Source organism: Hakea prostrata, chromosome 3 (assembly GCF_041222555.1).
Source record: "Hakea prostrata isolate BN-2017 chromosome 3, UWA_Hpros_2, whole genome shotgun sequence".
Taxonomy (NCBI): Eukaryota; Viridiplantae; Streptophyta; class Magnoliopsida; order Proteales; family Proteaceae; genus Hakea; species Hakea prostrata.
In genome coordinates, this window is record NC_142602.1 from 33,589,841 (window position 1) to 33,605,479 (window position 15,639).

Genomic DNA, 15,639 nt, shown 5'->3' on the forward strand with positions numbered 1-15,639 from the left:
ATAGTCAGACTAACCATTCACAAATTTCAATTAGAACGATACTGGTGGAGAGAGAATATTGCAAAAAAGAATGCTTGTGGTTTAGTTTTATCTCGCTTCATATTTTAATTTGATTGTATAAGTTAAACTTTGCATTTTCTAATCTTCTTTTTCGCAGACTAATGACTATCACCAGAAACATGTTGACTTAACTACCATGTGAATGATATCAGTTGATATAATTAGTTTATTTACTTAAAACTGTTAAGAACCACCATAATGTAGGGCTGAAGACATATTCTCGAAAGAAGAAGCCCAAAGGTCAGGCCAATCGATGGCCTAAGGGTACAAACCCACTTCAATCCATGACTTTAATGGGCTAAGAGTCTAAGACTACGCTAGTGGATTTGAGTTAGCCCACATATTGTGGTCTTCATGGGCTAGACCTAAGCCCAAGTCTAGTCTAATATGAACCGGAACTTGAGTAATGTCATGAAGTTAACAAAAACGGTTGTAGTGTGAAATTGAGAAATTCCATTATGAAAGGAGCTTTCTTTTATCAAGAGTTAGGTAGTAGTGTTACATCCAGCCAGCCGGTACCTTATCTGGAATACCTGGAGGAGTGATCCACAGTCCCGAAGATCAAGTTTAGGAACGATCATATCCACTTAGCATAATAATATAATCAAAAGCAAGAATAAATCGAATGTTTAACTTTATTACTCAAAATATCAAGATACGGTTCAAGAATAGAATCAAAGTGCGGAAAATGATACCAATCAAATGTAGAGTGAGGCAGAAAATCACTCCACAGAAAAGCGGAAGGTAGATCAAAAGCAAATGAAGACTACAACCGGTTCCCAACATGAAAGGGAAACGAACAACTAAAGTCTCAACAAAACTAATAAAGTCATGAAAGGGGATGGAACGATATCCCATCGCTAGCACTCAAGTGCTAAAGTCTAACTAATCCTGATAAGCTTCAGTCTCGTACTAATAGTCTTCACCGACGTAGTCACCATAGTTAGTACCTTGAGTACTAAAATAATCATCAACTTGGTCTTCAAAGTACTGACCATCATAGTCAATAGTAGTAGTACTACCTGCAGAGAAGTCTAACATGAGATATTGCAAAAAAGGAGTGAGTTCAAAAGAATTTAGCAAGGCAGTTCAATCCATAATAACATAATAACACATGGAAGCAAACCATACAAAATGCAACATGATATGAAACAGACAATGCAGATATGCTTCTAACTTTATGTATGCTAGTCTCTATTGGCAGACATGCTTTAAGTCATAGCACCATACTCCTCTAGGCACGTCTTTTGGGTTCTCCGTGGTAATTGGGTTAAGGCATCCATCCGAACATTCCATGGTTGGGGTTAAAGTCAACACTCTCTTACTCCGCCATTGGTATGAGTACTGGCGCGTGTCAGGGTTAAGCCTAGCCAAATGCAAGTCTTCTTCTTAGTTATATCAACTTAGATCCAGATACTTCCATTCCTCCCATCAAGGATCCTTTCTAGTATCCTTCTCTCTACAGTCATCGAATCTTTATGGAATACACCATCTCGGACTACGGACTCATCAACCCTATTGGCCAGCTACATCAAGCTAACAGGTACTTCCGTTCGCCCTCACGGGTTATTTCACCGGTTTTGAGTTCCAGGGCCCACGTTCCAGTTCTGCAACTGTACCAATGAATGGCCTCTCACGAGTATCCGCAATGTGATTCATGTCCTTAACAGATGTAACCCGGTATCTGAAGTACCACACAAATCCCCATTGCTACCACGGGTTGCTCGGTCTCAATTCCCTTCCGATCGGGTCTGATATAATAGGGACATCCTAGCCAAACACTTCTAGACATGCCCTAGGTATGTCAACCAATAATCAGGGAAAGCGTGAAGGGGCACCATAGGAAAATGTCCTATACCACCTCCACTGGTGTCTAAAGACAGGAATGCCAAAAGGGCATTCCCCAGTCCGCCCAATCACAACCTAGGCAATCACATTTCCAATCAGTCATTCACAAGCACAACTGTTAATACAACATATATCATTCATAATTGAAATAACAATTGAATAATAAGAACAAGTACTACTGTAGTTGAAGAACTACAGCAGCCATATGATTATAAGAAACTAATTACAGCAGTGATATGATCATGTAATTCTAAAACAAATTCAAGTAAGCATGCATATTAGGTTATTAGAGATCAACCGTCCTTACCTTTAACAAACTTCGAAGAAATTCTGAAGAATAATGAGGAAGAGGTCCAAGACTAGTAATTAAACCCTAAACAATCATATAACAATCATTAGGAATAAGCCCTAGAAGATTAGAAGTCAAACGGAGACAAAACAGGGAAAATTCTGCTGTTAGTAGCCCTTTGGTTGATGCCTTGGTTGATGAGATCGACCAAGAGGATCGATGAAGCAAATTCAGTACGAACAGAATATACTAATTTGGTCATAACTTCTTCGTTTGAAGTCCGATTGGTCCGAAATTCGAAGGGGAGCTTCCTAGAACATATTAGGACTATTTAAGAAGGTCAAAGCATCAAATAGAGGTAAAAAGATAGGTTCTTGATTTGAACCAAGAAGTTAGGGTTTCAAGGCATATAGTCCAAGGATCTCATGTAAGATTCAGGGAAAACAAAGATTCACCCTAGGGGAATATAGAATAAGAAATCATAATTAAGAAAGGCTTTGGGGATGACCCAATAATTAACAAAGGATTAGGGTTTTTAATTAAATAACCTTTCATGAAGGTTCCCCTAGATTGGTTTTCAAAATAACTCAAGGTAGGTTCACAGAGTGAAAGGGAAAATCTGCTTAGTAATTCAAAACAAAGAATGCAATTGGGGAGGATTAGAAATAATAAGGTCCCCAATTGGATATTCTCTTATGAGGGTTACCAAATTTAGATATTCTCTCATGAGGGTTACCCAAGGGTTTCCCCTTAAAATCTCTCTATTTTAGGGTTTCCAATTGTCCAAGGAACATTAGGGATCAACTCCTCAATTATGAGGTCACAAGGGAAGGTCATGGTAATGGTATGAGACCTTCCCACAACCATAAACTTTGTAGGGAAACAATACAAAGGGGTAATCAAGGATTCTGGTAAGATCAAGAATCAATAACATCAAGAAATAGGAACATCACCATATGGTTTCAAGAACTTCAAGAACATAGAGTGAATTGGGGAATTCACTCTAAGAAAGAAAGAATAGTCTAGAATCAAGAAACAAGAACATCACCATATGGTTTCAAGAATATAGAGTGAATGGGGGATTCACTCTAAGAAAGAAAGAATAGTATTTTAAAATCAAGAAGGTATTGGAAAGGTCTAACAATGAGAGAAAACAAGGTGAATAAAGTCAAAGGAAATAAATTCTAATATTACGTTTAGCATTTTACCAACAAGAATCTGTGTATCCCACAGAAAGACTAGGGAGAATAAAGATTCACCCCTAAGGAATATAGATAAAGAAATCATAATAAAGAAAGTCTTGGGGAGGATCCAATGAATTAAGAGTGGATTTGGATTCCCCAATTTGGTTACCTCTCATGAGAGTACCCAATTTGGATTCTCACAAAATCACCCTCTTTTTGGTTCACATAGATCAAAGATTCATCATAGGGAAAACAAGAGTAGAAATACATAATCAAGAAAAGTGTTGGGTAGTGTCTAACAATTAATATATGATTAGGGTTCCTAATTTGGTTACCTCTCATGAGAGTTACCCAAAATCAGCTCTCATAGAATAACCCTTACTTTTGCTTTCCAAGGATGGGGAAAAGAGGGAATCAACCTAACAATCATGGGGATAGAAGGAAAGGTTGTAGGACTGATGTGAGACCTTTCCCACAATCACCAAAATCAGTAGAATAATAATGAGGGAGTGATCAAGATCTTAGGTAAGGTCAAATTCAAGAATCATCGTCATATGGCTTCAAGAACGTAGAGTGAATTGGGAATTCACTCTAGGGCTAAAAGAATTAGAGAAGAGGCCATTACAGTAGTGTAATACCTTTCTCATAATCAGAAGATCAGAAGTATAGAAGAAAGAATGAATCAAAGAAGAAATGAATCGATTACTAACCTTTTAGAAGAAGAATCGATGAAGAAACTCGAATGAATGCTTGAGGATCATCCTTGGCTTTGGAGGAGAGGTTCTAGGGTTCTTCCCACGTTCTCCAAAGGCTTAGAACTGATTGTGAGTGAAAAACATGGAGTTCCCCCCTTTAAATAGCATAAGAAGTCCCTAAATTGCAAGGATTTCACCAAACTAACCAAACTGCCCCTGTTGGTTGATTGGTTGCCTAAGAGGAAGTTCTAAGGTCCTTCCCACGATCTCTAGAGACTTAGAAACCTAGTAAGGGATTGTTTACCACGAAATTCCAATAAATAAAGCTTTTAAAAACCCTAAAAACAGAATTTTACCAAATTGCCCCTACCAGGACAGCTTGCCCAAAAGTAGGGATTTAATGGGCCTAACTTCAATAACTTTGGATGGTCTTATTTCAACACATCATGCTACTTACCTAGCATGGAGGAATGTCTTTAAACCAAGCCCAATTATGCTTTAGGCCCATCAACCAAGTTCTTCTTCATCAATGAAAAGTCCAACTCCAAATCAAGTAAGGTTTCAATAAGGAAGCATCATCATCAATATCCATGGGTTTTGGGTCAAACACCATGTCTTCTATTGAGATGGCCCATAAAGGTTTCTTCCTTCATTTTGGGTCTTTGGATCTACACTAAGGGAGAGGTCTGACTTGACTTCCTAGGTCCTTCCAAGGATAACAACACGGTACTTAAGGTCCAACTACAAGGTCAAACTTAAACAAGCCCTCCTTCACCCAAAACAGATAGGGTGCCCTGGTTAGGTTTGGGCTGGATTTCACAAGTAGAGTCCATGTTGGGTTTGAGTAGTTGGGTGTTAGCTAGTAGTTGGTTGATGTATTTAATACATGTGTCTTTTGATCGACTATATGATGGGACTTATGTAAGATGGTCAGTACCTCATTCATGACTTATGAACTGAAATCGATATTTGCTTTTGCAAGTCACTCTTCCTTATAGAGAAACCCTGTTTGATCAAGGTGGGCTGCTGTTCATTCCAATCAATCCACCGTGTGGTTGAAACCCAGGTGCCAGTTTGTTGTCCTTATTGTTCTCTAACTTCTCCGTCATACTGTTCGTTTACTTCATCTATAAATTAGTCTTTTGTGATTAACCTTTTGTTTTCAGTTACTAATCAGATCTACCCATCCACTTTGATATAGATTTTTAGGGTATCTTTCTCATTTCATTTGGTAATCTACACTTCAGCCTAACTCAATTCACATCTACAATTTGCCCTACTTTGAATTACAATTCTCTCCCTCCTGTCATAATGTTATTCTAGCTTTACCATTATGATGTTATTCAAGATCTAAGTTTTGTTTCATATCTGATTTTGTATAATTCTTAATCTTTGCTTCTTGAATTCAGTCTTTGTGAAAAGATCTTGATTGACTACTGTTTTGATTACTCAAATACAGTACCACATTGCACCACTGTTAATCATATATGACCAGTATGACCACCAATGACTTGAAATAAGTATGCATGAAGGAGTGACTTAGATGTCTCTTCCCAATATGGGCCAGTTTTGGCATGGAAAAGCAGCTGAATAATAAACCCTGTCAGAATATCTTTGGGTGCTTTTCTCACATCACAGTGATTTATCAAATATAGTGGATCCTGATTCTTCATCTATATGGCACAATATATTGGTTAAAACTCTAATTTGACGTTTCAGCAAAACTGTGCTTAGGATTTTGGGTTTTGAAAAATCGAAAAGTTGAAAAGCCGGAAAAGGTACCCCTAAATCCCTAATGAATTGAATATTTATTGTGCTTCCCACCTTATATTGACTTCACACAAAGGACTGTGTGGAGAACAATGTCAGAATTTTTTTACAATAGGCATTTGCTATCTTGTTTTCCTTCCCTGACTTACACTTTAAAGCAAATACACTTTAAAGTTTGCCAATCGCTGGATCTTAGAAATATGGGTGAATACTTTTGAGTTTGGTTCTGCTAGAGTTTTAGAAAATTAGATTATTTAAGGGAATGATATCTTTTACTTCATTGCATCTTGCTGCTCATTCTCTCCATTAAAACCATGATTCCCTCAGCTCAAACCTCAATTGAAACCATAGTTTTCACCCAGCCTGGAAAAGCCATCCAAATTCTCTCAAATTTGTGTCAAATACAAGCTGCACATCTCTTGGCCCAAGTTGCTTCCCCAAAGTCAAACCTTGAACTCTAGTTTCAACCAAAGCTTTCTTTTTTTCAAAACCCGTAAACTTAACACTAGTTTGCTGAAAACTTGAAATTCAATATTCAAATTACTTGCCTTAACCTTAAAACCTTCATCTTTAGCTTCCTTGTCATCTATTTAAAAAAACCTAACCATCAAACTGTAAACATAACCAAATCTTAGCCCTCAAAGTGGGTTCCATGACCTATTTTTCTTACCCAAGCTTATCAGTCCATCGTAGATCTTGGATATCGTCTCCTAGTTGGTCTGCTACTAATGTAGAACTACTTACAAACTGTTTTTTTCAATTCATTCCAGTCTACCCAGGCAGTAAAGATTAGATGCATGTAAATAAGGAAAAAAAAAAAAAAACTCACTGTAAAGTAGATACTACTTTCAGACTGGGAAATGAACTGAAAAAGGAAACATGGAGCATGGAATTTCCAAAATGACCCTAAGAAACATAAAAATATGTACCAACCAGTATTATACCAAAAGCCTGTTTGGGTTTGGTATCACCTAGGTCTGGGTTCTTAGAGAATTCAAGCCACACCAGCTCTGATAATTCTACTGCATCCTGTCTTCTTCAATCTTCTGGGCTTGTAGCATTAATTTTCGAAATGTGTAGATATTGATTGAATTCATAACTGCATCTGTTTTGTCAAGGCACTAGGTTTCCTTCAGAATAATGCATGATTCAGGTTCTGAATGGAACGTTTCTTTAATAGCTGATTTGCGTCAGTTGTATGTATTTTCCTGCAACTAGTAAAGTTGCATGTGCAGATGCAGATGCAGAAGTAGACATATTTCCTTCTATTATGGTTTATGAATTACAATTTTGAAGTATTATTGTTATTATATTAGAATTATATGAAAAACAAAGTTATTATATTAGAGTTATTTGAAAAATAAAGTTATAGTTATGCAATTACTATTGAGAAAAGTTATATTAGAATTATTATTGTACTATTAGGTTAATAAGATAGTAGGAATCTATTTAAACGGTTCTTTGGTGTTTTTTTTTTTGGCTTTTCTGTTTTTGGTTGAAAAACTGGATATTTGTTTTTTTTTCTATAATAGTGTGCAAGTGTGTTAGCCTAACTCTTATAATTGAGGTATGGGAGAGAGAATGATAAGCATGATAAAAAAATTAAAAAAATATATCAGAAAAATTTGGGGATAACTAAAATTAACTAACATATATTAAAGTTTGAACCTCAAAATAAGAAAAAATAGATTTTCTTTTGTTACTTTCTATAGAAGTATGCAAGTTCATTATCTTACCTCCTAGAATTGTGGTGGATAAGAGAGTTAACTAATTAATTAAATTTAATAGGAGGAAATACAAAAAAAACATATCTATAAACATTTAGGGATGTTAATAATAGTGGGTGGGTCCCACTACAATTTGTGCCATAGGTGGCGGCAAGATGGTTATGTAATCTAAGATGACTACTCCTCTATTTAATTGAGTTTAATGAGGACTCTAATATTCCCTCCCTAAGATGAGTCTAAGGAAAACCCTAATTAAGGAATTAGGGTTGAGGGAAAACATTATAAATAGTGGGATGAAAAACAAAACAAAAACACATGATTTAGAATACTCTCCCATGCTATACGAATTCTCCAAGCTAATCTTGAACCTCCATCATTGTGGTTCACCAATTTGGAAGCGTGGAAATAACCTATAGAGTTCACAAGCTGAAAGAAGGGAAAGGGAACGCAAAGTGGCACCTTCAGTGTCTAGATCCATTGCAGAAAATCACTAAGGTAAATGATCTAAAACTCTTCCTTTAATTGATTTAGTTTAACATTGGTATCAGAGCCAGGTTGGGGTTAGGGTCGCTGGCAACGGCTAGTTTTATGGGTGTTGGTTGATAGGAGCCATTGACATTAATGAGTGTCAGATTCAATCCTTAACCAATTGTTGGACCTCTACCCAATCTGTGGTATGAAATTGGATGAGTAGTTTTCTTTTCTTTTCTTTGTGTAGAAGGGTATTTTTTTATTTTTTTATTTTTTTATTATTGATTAAAAAAAGAAAAAGGGAGTTCTTGTTGACCGCTGTGCTTCACGTGAACTTTCGGTGAACTATATTTTTTTATTTAAAAAAAAAAGGAAAAGGACGCCTTCCTACGTTGTTCGGCATTAAAAAAAAAAAAAAAAAAGAATTTTGGACCGATGTTCACATTTTCTAGGCCTTTTTTTTGGCAGTTTTTTATATTTTATAAATGATTTTTCACGTGGGGGAATCTTGACGTTTCTTTTTCGTTCTCTTTATGTGAGAAGAGAGAGAGAGAGAGTGTGGAGATCGTGGGAGGACTCTTGTGATGTTTTCTTTCTGTTTTTTATTAGAGAAAGATTCCCTTTTAAGGTTGGTTTTTAATTCAGTTTTAAAAAAGCATAAACTATTCCTTGGAATGAGGTTTGAACCCCGACTTTGTGGTTATTAACCACAAACTCAAACCATTGGAGTTCTACTAGTACTATGTTTTGTTTTTGAATTAAAAAGTTATTAGCCTGGAGTTATTTATGATTGTATATTTCAATGTTTTGCATAAAATTTTGTTTTTGTGCAATTTTTGTGATCATTAGCTTTACTGCCATGTTAGTTATATTGTTTTAACTTTCTTTGCTATGATGATTAAGCAAAAATGTATTAGAAATAAAACATTCTTATGGCGGTTTAGACCTTTGATTCGCTCCATTTGGTGGATGCAGAATCAATCTCTTCCACAATAGACCATAAAATTTGTTTTATTTATTTATGGAAGAGATCCTGTTTGGTGTTACCATAATGACACATTTTATGTGTGTACGCTAGAGTTAGTATTTAAGAGTGATGCAAAGTGTGGTATACCCTAGTAGTGTTGTAGTTGGATTCTTTGAGATGTAATTAGAATGATGTAATTTTAATTATTTTTTCGAAGCCATGTATTAGAGTTGCCACCACACTGCGCATAAATCTTGTACTGACTCGATGTGTCATTAGAAGTACCAAACTTTGGGTTCCTCTGGCGGGACCCATGCGCACCCGTATGTATGGCGCAATTATGTGATAGGAGATGCCCATTAAGGATTAAGGATAATTAATTTGGAAAAATTCCAATGAGTTTTGAAAAAAAAACATATACTAAATATGTTTTTTTTTTTTTTTTTGCATTCTGGAAGTAGTCTAAATGGCCTCTAAAAATGTGATTGCTGACCTTCTCATGGGTGAGAAACTTCTCGGTCATGAGAACTTTGAGAAGTGGCAACGGAAAGTCCAGTACTACCTTAATGACCAAGATAACATGGAGCATCTTACCACGGAAATTACTGTACCGACCAATCCTCCCTTGGGAAAAGAGACTACCCAGTCTCATAAAGATAAGGATTTATATGATGCTTGGGTTAAGAAAGACCGAAGTGCGCGGTTTTTCATGTTAAGTGCCATGCAAGATGACCTACAAGGGGAATATGAGGTTTTCCCTACAACTAAGTCCATGTGGGACGAACTGAAGCGTGCTTTTGGTGGTACATCCACAACTAGACTGCGAGGTATGATCCTCAAGTTTGAGATGTACCGAATGGACCCCAAGCATAAATGACTGAGTACATCAGAACTGTCAAGGAAATGGTTCGCAAATTAAAAGATGTTGGACATGACCTTTCTGATGAGCAAGAGGTCCAGGTCTTGATTAGCACCTTACTTGATTCCTGGGCACCAATGAAACAAGTACTTGCTCATCTTGAGAGCATCAAGACGTATGCTGATCTAGCTCAACACATTGAGATGGAAGTGGAGCGCCTAGAGGCGACCCGCACAACTGCTATTGTTGCTCAGGCAAGTACACGTAAGGGTTAATGGCCCAAACGTAAAGGACTTAAAAGAGGGAATCAGGAACTTGGCACCTAGGGAGGGAATGGTCAAACAGAAACGTGGAAAGCGTGGGGGTAAGAAAGACATGTCCAAAATAACGTGCTATAACTGCCAAAAGAAGGGACACTTTGCTCGTGATTGTACTGAGTCAAAGAAGGTACCATCTTTATCTTTTCCTCGTACCTTTATGAGTACACATGTTTTGGTTGCCTTAACATAATCAGATTGGATTGTTGATACAGGAGCAACCGGGAACGTCACATTGGGAAAGAGGCGTTTCATAAATTATCGCAAAGTGTCATTGGGAGTGCATAGAATTTACATGGGAAACAACGCCAACATTGATGTTCAAGGTATTGGATCAGTCCAACTTAGCTTACGAATGGGCCGCACGTTGATCCTCCATGATGTACTCTATGCACCAGACATAATGCATAATTTAGTTTCGGTTTCAGCACTTTCAAGTTTGGGATATTCTTTCAATTTTTCCAATAGTGCTTTGGATTTGTTATTTGAAGGGGCCATATGGGGCCACTGCATTCTTGACAATGGATTTTTTGTTTTTTTTTGATTCCGGTTATCTTTAATTCTTCTTCTTTATTTGTTGACAGTAATATAGAATCTGTTAAATGAAATTTTAGATTAGGTCACATTGGGAAGGACAAGATGTCACTGTTAGCTAGAGTCGGCCTTTTAGGCTCACTCGCTAAAGTAGACCTGCCCATATGTGAACCTTATCTGGATGGAAAGGCTCATCGGAAGCCTTTTGGAAAGGCACCGAGATCAACTTAGCCATTAGAGTTAGTACACTCTGACATTTGTGGACCCATGAATGTTAAGGCAAGACATGGAGCCTCCTATTTTCTCACTTTCATAGATGATCATTTGCAATATGGTTACGTTTATTTGATCGCTCACCGTCATGAAGTATTAGATTGTTTCAAATGCTTTGTGACAGAGGTTAAGAATCAATTAGGCAGGAATTTAAAAATTCTGCGAACTGACTGTGGACGTGAATATTTATCTGAACAATTAAAAAAATTGTGTGAAGAAAAAGGAATTGTAAGATAATTAACTATTCCTAATACTCCGCAACAAAATGGTGTAGCAGAAAGAAGGAATAGAACTCTATTGGACATGGTTAGTTCCAGGATGGCGCAAGCACCTCCCTATTAGTTTTTGGGGAGATGCACTTCAGACTACAGCCTATATCCTGAATAGAGTACCATCTCAGTCAATACCATCTACACCCTATGGGCTATGGAAAGGTACAAAGCCTGCTCTAGGACATTGACGACCATGGGGTTGGGCTGGGTATGTTCACACCTCTTCCCTAAGTACGGGAAGTTAGGTCCTAGAGCTAAGAAATGCATCTTTGTGAGGTATCCTAATAGCTCCAAGGGATACGTTATGTACGGTGAACACCCTAGTAGAGGTATGACTGAGATTGAGTCACGAGATGTCGAGTTTCTAGAAGTAGAGTACCCTAGTTTATCTGATGCGCATAGAGATCTTGACCTCTATGAGATAGAGGAGGATTATAGGCTCACAGCATACCAAATCCTCTTGGTGAGGGTGGGGAAAGAACACATCCTTTAGTCGCCAGAGAAGATATTGGTCATAGTGCACCAAGTGGGAGCACGAATGCAGACTGTGAACCTAGTGGGAGTGTACCTAGTGGGGACACAACACCCATAAACGATTGTGATCTCAATGCACGTAGAAGCACAAGAGGACATATTCCTCGTCGTCGATTCGAGATTGAAGGGGATGCCCTTTTGTGTGCCTTAGCTGATGAGGAGGAGCCTGCATCCCTAAAGGAAGTGCTATCATCACATGCTAAGGACAAATGGTTGGCTGCTATAGAAGATGAGTTGAGTTATATGGAAAAGAACCAAGTCTGGGAGTTAGTTGATCCTCCACCTAATTGCAAAACTATTGGGAACAAATATGTTCTTAAGGTTAAGCGTAAGGCCGATGGATCAATTGACAAATATAAGGCACGACTTGTGGCGAAAGGCTACACCCAAAGAGAGGGTGTGGACTATGATAAGACTTCTCCCCTATGGTGAGGATAGCATCCATTCGTTTTATTTTGTCCATTGTGGCAAGACTAGATCTTGAACTCTTTCAAATGGACGTTAAAACGACATTTCTCAATGGAGAACTGGACGAAGAGAACTATATGGATCAACCAGTGGGTTTTGAGTCCAAGGGACATGAGCGCAAAGTTTGCCACCTTAAATGTTCCATATATGGCCTCATACAAACGTCCAGACAATGGTATTTTAGATTTCATCATGCCGTAACTTCTAATGGCTTTGATGTGATTGAAGAAGATCATTGTGTGTATATAAAAGGTCAAAGAAAAGATTCTTAGTTCTCTCTCATTATATGTCGATGATATCCTTTTAGCAGGGAATGACATTGACATGATTGTCGCCACTAAAGAGTGGCTATCCTTCACATTTGAGATGAAGGACATGGGCGAAGCCAACTTTGTGTTAGGCATCTTACTTAGAGAAAGTCCTTGAACGATTCCACATGCAAAATTCTAAGCCCATTGACACACCAATGGACAAAACGTGCAAATTGAGCCTAGATAAATGCCCTAAGAATGAAGAAGAGAAAAATCAAATGTCAAGAGTACCCTATGCTTCTGCGGTTGGTAGTCTGATGTACGCGATGATATGCACGCGCCCAAATATCTGCTATGCTGTAGGGATGGTCAGTCGTTACCAGAGTAACCCAGGACTTACCCATTGGCAGGTTGTGAAAAGGATTTTCCGTTACCTTCGTGGGACGACAAATCTCATGCTCACATATAGTTGTTCAGATTTGAGGTTGAGAAGTTACAGGTGATGCGTGAGGGGCAGTGATCAGGACGAGCGAACGTCTACCTCAGGTTATGTTTTTATCCTTGCGGTGGAGCTGTTACTTGGAGTAGCAAAAAGCAAACTTGCATTGCTTTGTCCTGATGGAGGCTGAGTATGTTGTATGCTCAGCTGTTGTTCAAAAGGTAGTTTGGCTTAGAAGACTTTTGAGAAGTCTTAGCCTATTCTCACATGCAGATGATGTGATGCAGTGAGTTAACATATTTTATAAAGATGTCACCAGGCATGGAATTGACCCACTCACACGGTAATTCACCTTGGCGCTTGTAGATAGCGAGCAAGATGAGCCTAAGGGTTTGTAAGGCTTTAGGGGGCTTTCAAACCAATGTCAGGTGCCTTAGTTGGAACTAAGATGAGACCTCGATTGTTGTACATAGAATCATCACATTTCTATATTGCCTGGATTGTAGCCGAATGTGAATCTTTTATAATTGGTGAATGTGTGATTGATTGTAGAAGAATCAGGTTAGGCGCTTTAAGTAGCGACTGAACCAAGATTCGTATGGCGTATTTTTTCTTTTGTGACATGCCCATATCAGTGGGAGGTACGCCATAGCATGCATGTTTGTTGCATGTGCTGAAGTTGACCAATGATGAGAGTGATTGAATGGATCCCTGCTTTGTCACTGTGTGAGCCATCATGATCACATTTTGTTGATCCTACTTGTACCCTTTACTTTAGAATATGCCAAGAAGAGGACACCCAATGATGCTACTTTAGCTTGTTCCTTAGGATCATGGATGATGCGGTCTCACAGGGCAAGACTGGGAAAGCAGTTGGGGATACTCCAAATGACATGAAGGTTATAGGAAAACTTTTCATTCTATACCCATCAATGATGTGACTCATTGTCCGGGCGACTTGTCATTGGACAAAGTCATGAGTACATCATATGAGGATAGTTCACATTGCTCACTATAAGGGAGCGAGAATGTGGAACTGGGTATAATCGAATTGTTTAGGGTATAATGAGATAATTTTCGAGTGATGTGCTATGTTGGTTAAATGGAGACTTGATATAGCACTCCTACCCTAGATACATCTCTTAGGTCGCACGTTCCATTTCCGCATTTAAAGGATTAGAGTTGATGAGAGCATTTGGAGAACTCTGCCACCTTTTGGCGAGTGGGAGATGTTAATAATAGTGGGTGGGTCCCACTACAATTTGCGCTATAGGTGGCGGCAAGATGGTTATGTAGTCTAAGATGACTACTCCTCTATTTAATTGAGTCTAATGAGGACTCTAATATTCCCTCCCTAAGATGAGTCTAAGGAAAACCCTAATTAAGGAATTAGGGTTGAGGGAAAATATTATAAATAGAGGGATGGAAAACCAAACAAAAACCCATGATCTAGAATACTCTCCCATGCTATATGAATTCTCCAAGCTAATCCTGAACCTCCATCATTTTGGTTCGTCGATTTGGAAGCGTGGAAATAACCTATAGAGTTCACAAGCTGAAAGAAGGGAAGGGGAACGCAAAGAGGCACCTCCAGTGTGTAGATCCATTGCAGAGAATCACTAAGGTATAGGATCTAAAACTCTTCCTTTCATTGATTTAGTTCAACATAGGGATTACCAAAAATAATTAGGATATATTCAACTTTTGATTTAGAATTAAGAGAAAATATATTGTATTGCTATAAATTATCTTAAATTTTGGTTTTACCAAGTAAAGGTCATCTTAAAATTTGGAACTCAAATGATGGTGATTGATTGATATATACTATAACTTGAAAATAAAAATTAAAGGAGAAGGAAGTTAGTAGTTTTCAATTACTTATGAACTCTTTAAGAACATGGGGATTGCAATTGATATAAATTATTATTATATTATGAAACAAAATTACAAATTTAGGCATTTGTTATTACTTGTTAATGTACACAAATTAAATAATTGAAGGAGTTTTTAAGGAAATGAAAATGCAGCTATTTCTTTGGAGTTCGTGTTTTTTACATAGTAGTATGGTATGATTGTGTGCTGCTGATGGTGAAGCTTTTGAGTTGCACTGTTCCAACCATTGAGTTGTGCATTTGAAACATGAACACAGCCTCTCTGTGAAGTGGAGGTAAGGCCGTGCACAAGTCCCAATCCCTGCTGTGGCTGGTGCCTCATGCACTGGAAGTCTAACACAATTTTTTTTTAATGACTGTGCTTGAGATAAAAAATAGAGTTCCATGAAATCTCTGTAGTTTTTGCATGTTTTTGTATATTGTAATCTTTCAAAGGGGTTTTCTGAAGAGCACTAAAAGGATATCATATGGACACTGTGTTGGTCATTGGAGTTAAAAGCTGCATACTATTCTAATTCTGTCCAGTTCTGTGATTTTTCAGGCAGTCCTCATTGGGTTGATGACAAAGATGCAGTAGTCTTACGTCTTGGTATGGTATGTTCAAGATCTTGGTGTACCCCATAATTTTTATGATGCTTAAAAGCTTGGTTGATTTTGTTTCTATTGTTATCTTCAGTATAGTCTTTCAATATGCTCAGAGAGTAATTTGTATCATCTAAGCATGTTATTGATATTTCTCCCCATGAACATCGTTGTTTATTTAAGAACTATCCTAGTTATGCTTGGTTA

General features: G+C 37.7%; 1 protein-coding gene across 2 annotated transcripts in view; it reads left to right on the forward strand.

Annotated features, from left to right (window-relative positions):
* The window catches only part of LOC149022142 (prolyl 4-hydroxylase 1-like), an 85,515-nt gene that overhangs the window by 22,260 nt on the left and 47,616 nt on the right, over positions 1 to 15,639 (forward strand). For both annotated transcript variants that reach the window (XM_089150313.1, XM_089150312.1), the window contains one exon: positions 15,392 to 15,444. In XM_089150313.1, coding sequence (XP_089006439.1) covers positions 15,392 to 15,444 — 53 coding nt within the window. The remainder of the gene's footprint in view (positions 1 to 15,391; positions 15,445 to 15,639) is intronic.